We start from the raw sequence: 6,222 nt of genomic DNA on the forward strand, positions 1-6,222 counted from the left end.
CTACTTATTTTCATAAATAAGTATGCAATTTTGAATTAGATATTCTATTGTATGAAATAATATCCATATTGACTTTTATATTGGAGAAGTTATATTTTAGTATAAAAATGATTTTATATTAAAATGAGAGCTTCTTTAATATTTGACAAACAATTTAAAATAATTTTGAATGTATATGTACATTTTTAATTGAACTAGTGAATAAATCAATTAATTATATTTAATTATATGTATTAAAATGGATTATTGCATTCTATCTTCAAAAGAACTTTCAAATAAATAGTACAGGCAGTAAAAAAAAATATCTGGAAATTTTAAAAACTTAAATGTGTTATTACTTTATTCTGTTATGGCAGTTAATATATGCATAATAAATTTTAACTTTTTGATTTTAAAGATTATTATTTTTGTTATTTGTTTTTATTTTTATTTATTATATTATGTATTCTTTTTTGTATGACATTTCTCCTGCATATGATATGAAATACTTGCTGTGATGTTAATTCTGAGCAAGAATTAAAATTTTAATTTCTAACCAAGTATATTTGTGCTTTAATAAGTATTTAGATAGGCAGGTTGAGGGAACTAAAGAGTCCATGGTAATTTCAAAATAATATGTTTAATGTAAGACAATTTGATCTTTTATGTTTGTAATTGCAGATGCTGATGCCAAATGCCATGCACTTTTTCTAAAATGAAGCTATTCATTTTTTGGAGAAAAGCTTATAGCTTATATTGTCACCTGTGTTTTTTAAGGTTTTTAAAGACTACTGAGACACAATTATAAAATTGCAGAATTCTGTAATTTATGATACTATATTTAACTGTACAGTTTATTTTTCTTTAGTTTATTTTATTATATTGGAAGAATTGACTGGGATTATGGATTATTATTAATTAAATATGATAAAAACATTTTTTATTACTGTTTCAGATATGTTTGCTTTTATCTTGATATTTTATTGTTAATATCACAAAGAAAAATATATAATCCTTATTATTTTCTTTTTGATTATTATATAGATTTTAATTTCTTTTCTTTTTCAAGGAAATTCATTTCAATGTGCAAGCTTTTATTTGAAAAGAATTAAAATTAGATTAAAAAAATATGTCAATTTTTTTAGATGTTTTTTAAATAGTCACTGAAGATTACATGGTGTTGAGCAATGATTGCTTATGTTTTAACCTTTACTTTTTAAATGTATTACTGATAATTTTTTCAATAAAACCTTTTGTGATATTTCTGAGAATTAGGAAAGTTCAAATTTGAATTTGCTTAAATTGAGCATTAGAAATGTATGCTTAATTTTTAAAAAAAAAATCATTATGGTTCAAGTAAAGGAATTTCATTATTTTCTCTATACTCTTTTGCATTTATATTTACCTCCTCTTTCTTATAGATGTTACCAATGATTCCACTTGTTAAAGAAATTTAAGAAGAAAGCCATAATGTCCATTTTGTGAATACTCATCAAATGTGTGTCATTTAAATGACCATAGTAATACACCCTGGTGAATATTCATTCATATGTGATATCTGTAGCATAGATTTCAATAAAAAAAGTAACTTATGGACTCATTAATACATACAGGAGAGCACCTTTTTTGCTGGTATGTTTGTGGCCAACAATTTTGTCAGAAAGGCAATCTAAAAACTCATCGATTTCCTCACATTCACTAAAAAAATGCTATGATATTTATTTAATTATATTTAAGATTAAGTAGGGATAAAATAATCAAGACAGTATAATTTTTAGTTTATTAATAATAGCTTTTCTTGTGAACTGAGTGATTTATTGTTTAGGATATCTTTCAGAATGTTAAAATTAATATAAATAACACTTTCCAGAAAACATATTCAATATCTCTTTTCTTTATTTCTTTTTTCTTTTTAAAAAAATTTGTTTTCTAAAATTTTGTATCTTTATCTTTTAATGAATGTAATTTTACTTTTTGCAATGGTTATTGCATTTGCTAGCCAGGCAGTAAAATTGGAATTTTTGTTTTAAAAAATTGTGCTATGTCATATTCATGTAGAATCTGCTGTGGTTTTGAATGTATCTGAATTAAGACTGGTTGATTGTAGTCATTGGAATGAACTATAATTAAACTGGCTACATTATTTATATTTTTGAAATTCTCCATATTTTTATTTCAAATCTGCCTGAAGAATTTTCTTCTCTAGCTTCTAAGAATTTTATATTCAGTTGTATTCAATAGAAGTTTTCTTCTCTCCTTTATTTTGATTACAATGAAGCATTTTAAAATCTTTGTGAAATTACTAAAAGGAAAACTCGCTATAAACAGAGAGTTTAGATTATTAAAATTAAATATTGAAAATTATTAGAAAATTAACAGATTATTAGAATTAAATATTGAAAATTATTAGAAAATTAACAGATTATTAGAATTAAATATTGAAAATTATTAGAAAATTAACAGATTATTAGAATTAAATATTGAAAATTATTAGAAAATTAACAGATTATTAGAATTAAATATTGAAAATTATTAGAAAATTAACAGATTATTAGAATTAAATATTGACAATTATAGCAAAGAAAATTTTATTTTTGCTAATTGCTCTGTGTTCTTTAAAACTGCATAAATTGGCCACAAGAATTTTCCTTTATACACAGAGTTTGAAAGATAAATTGTAATTAAAGATTTTTTAAAAATATTAATTAATTAAAAGTTATAATCTTTTGATATTCTATTTTCATTTATTATTTATTTTTAAGTAATTCTGATAAAAAAAATTCTTTTATCTTGAAGTGTAAATTACATAGTCCCGGAATATTTTTGCTCCAAATTTTGGTTCAATAAGCTGGTTTTTCTGTTATTTTTATTTTACATTTTCTTAAAGAAATATTTTAATTCTAATCTTAGACTCTTTATACTGAAAATATCCTTGGAAATAAAAACTTATGGTAATAGATCTTACATTTTTTATCACTTTTTTTAATGCATGTGAAATCTTCATTTGAGAGGGGAAGCTTGTTTTTGAAAACAGATCAAATATTGTTGATTAATCACATGAATGACTTATCACAACAGTTTCAAATTTTTCATGGCAGAAAGACTCAAGATATGAAATGTATCTACTTCATGTCATGAAATTTCTTAGCTTGAAAGAAATTTTTCAGTTCGAGAAATATTCATTAAGTGTCAGGGTGTCCTTCAAATGTGAGATGTGTAACACTGCTGTTCAGTATATTATAAATATATGAGTTTTTGTGAAGGTGGTAAGATATTTGGATTACCTGAATTATTGATTTGATGTGTCCTTCACTGGATCTTGTGTCTGTATCCTTAGCAAATAGCTGTCAGCACATCCATTGTTGCTACCAGTTGTTTTTGATAGAAATATTTTAAATGCATATTCAATAAAAAGGGAAAAATAATTACAGTTTTTATTTGGCTTCTTTTAGACTAAAAAAAATTTAACTTTACACTGCATGGGATGTTAACATACAGCATATTATATATGTAACTGAATATTTGCAACATAGAAATCTTGTGGTTGCTTAGCAATTCTCTCCATTCTCCTCATAAAGCAGTTCTAGTTTTAATAATACACCTATAATTGTTTTCTCTCTCTCTGAAATGTGTCCAATATCTTGCTATGCTGCACTTAACTGTCACAGTTCTTAAACTTGCATTGCTTGCAGCTCATGATGGGTTTTTACTGCTTAAATAAATATGTGTAATGCAAAATTGTATTGTTATTGTATTTTAATATCCTTTTTTGGCTATTGCAAATATTAAAGTGAATTTTTAATGAACTGTTGATATCTATTAGCATTAGTTGTGTTTGTAATTATTTGAATGTATTCAGAGACAGTATAATTTGAAGACACTTTTTTTCCTCCCAAATTTTTTTAAGGAGTTGTAAAAACTGATATAATTATTCATTATGTTTGCGCCATTTATGTATTCCTTATTTTCAGCTGTCCTTTTGCATCAGAATAGTAATATCAAACAAAAATTTCCATTTCAAATAATGTACATCAAATGATGTAAGAAATATTAATTTTAATTAATATTAATTAATTAAAACATAATTGATGATTTTGAATGTTGTAAGTATTTTTGAAAGGTCTTAGAAAGTGAAACCCATCTACGTTTTATTGTTAAAAATATTTTTAATGTGAGTTTTTATAATGATGAAAAATTATTCTATATGATCATGCTGTAAAAATATGACTGCACATAATTACATATTTCTGAAAATTAAGGAGAGAAATTGCATAAACGTTTTCATTTATAATGGAAAGTTTTATTCTGATAATTTTTTTTTTAAATTTTGCAATCATTATACATAATTTTTTATATCAGTTGTTTTAGTAAATGCATTATGCATCCAGGTTCTTTTCAACTTCATAAACTTTATGTACAGTTGTAATTTAATATAGTGATTAAAATATTAAATAATATAAAATAGAGTTTTTAATTCTTAATTAATATATTTTTTATAGGCCATGCAGATTATTCTGAATTCAAGATTGGAAATGTCAAATTTTACAAATGCCATTACTGTGAATATTCTTCTCCTGTTTCTACTAATGTGAAAAATCATATTTTGACGCACACTGGGGAGCGTCCTTTTGCTTGTTCTTATTGTGACAAGGATTTTAATCGGAAACACCACTTGATAACTCACATGTTAACTCATACTGGAAAACGCCCTTTCTCTTGTTCTGTATGTGGTAAAAGTTTTAGCCAGAAAGCTCATTTAAAAAGCCACATGTTAACTCATATTGCAAAATAATTATGAAACTGAAGAAAATGGAAAGGCAATAAATAAATGCCTTAACATTTTTTCTGTAATGCTAATTTTTTACCAGGATAAAATTTGACAAATTATTTAATAACTTTGTTAAAGAAGGCACTATAAATATTATAGTGGAATGGGATTAAATGACAATAATAGAAATAAATAATATGAGGTATATTTTAAAAGTGATTTTTTTCACAGATTGATTATGTAACTCTACTGGTTTCATGTTTGTAAAGATTGAACTTCATAATTATTTTTTCACTCATTTTTTTGATGTATTAGAATTTTGAAATTTTCTTCATATGTTTGTTCTTGATGACAGTAATTTATTTTAATATTTTGAGAACTGTATTGTTAGTTAAGCGATGTATTTTATTAAATTTTGATAAAAAATGAATTTGAGAAAAGCTATACTAATGAGTTATAATTTAAAGCTCTTAAAGTAGAAGCCAATTAAATTAAAAGTTTAATTTTAAAAATACCCTAATAAAATTGTATTTTTAAAAAGTTTGAATTAAATATCTTTTTCTTATTAATATCTAAAGTTATTAAAATATTAAAGCTCAAAAGGTAGAAGCCAATTAAAACAAAAATTTTATTTTATAAATACACTAATATAATTGTATTTTTAAAAAGTTTGAATTAAATATCTTTCTCTCATTAATATCTTTCTATTTCAGGAGCATAAATTTATTCTACATTTATCAGATGTAATAATGCTTTATATCTTACTTTATCAGAATATGCAAAAATTTCACAAAGGTATATTGATAGAAATGTATGGCCATCAGATATATGCAGTATGTAAATTCAAGCATATTCATGTAATGACTAGATGATTTTCTTATGTAATATCTTCTTTCTTAATATTTAAAAAAACTGTTACCTATTTCTTTAATGATTATTTATTTATTCATTTTATTCTTCTGGTTTTTTTTAAATATGTGTGTTCGTGTAGTTAAATAGATTCTGTAATTCACTTTCTTTGATGATAAATGATTGCAATATGTCTATGTTAATAAATTTCATTTTAACTTATTATAAATCTCAAGCCTTATAAATTTATGAAATTCTATATAATATATCGTTTTGGTAGATTTAAGATTGAAGATCTTTGCAAATGCTTACTGTTTATTTCTTATATCGGTGTTGACTAATTATCAGTATCCATGACATCCATAACTTAATTTTCATCATATGAAAAAATAATGTTAATAAGTTGCATATATTTTTTGAAAATTCTTTTTTTTTCTTTTTTTTTATATCTGTTTCAACTTCTACATTCATTCTGATCATTGATAAAATCTAAAACATTTTATATTACTTTAATATACATATATTCTTAATTTGAGGAAAGTTAATTAATTTTATATTTTAAGTAAATTGTATGTGATTTATCATAATAATTGCAATATGCATTATGAAATATGTTTAAAGGGAAA

At 23.4% G+C, this 6,222-nt stretch overlaps 1 protein-coding gene across 1 annotated transcript; it reads left to right on the forward strand.

Moving 5' to 3' along the window:
• The first annotated feature begins 1,436 nt into the window (after nt 1-1,436).
• LOC129967052 (early growth response protein 1-like) lies at nt 1,437-4,861 on the forward strand. Its single transcript, XM_056081692.1, has 2 exons — nt 1,437-1,512; nt 4,479-4,861. The coding sequence occupies exons 1-2, from the start codon at nt 1,491-1,493 to the stop codon at nt 4,769-4,771; spliced, it is 315 nt and encodes a 104-aa protein (XP_055937667.1). The 5' UTR covers nt 1,437-1,490; the 3' UTR covers nt 4,772-4,861.
• Nucleotides 4,862-6,222: the final 1,361 nt, after the last annotated feature.

Source organism: Argiope bruennichi, chromosome 4, assembly GCF_947563725.1.
Source record: "Argiope bruennichi chromosome 4, qqArgBrue1.1, whole genome shotgun sequence".
Classification (NCBI taxonomy): Eukaryota; Metazoa; Arthropoda; class Arachnida; order Araneae; family Araneidae; genus Argiope; species Argiope bruennichi.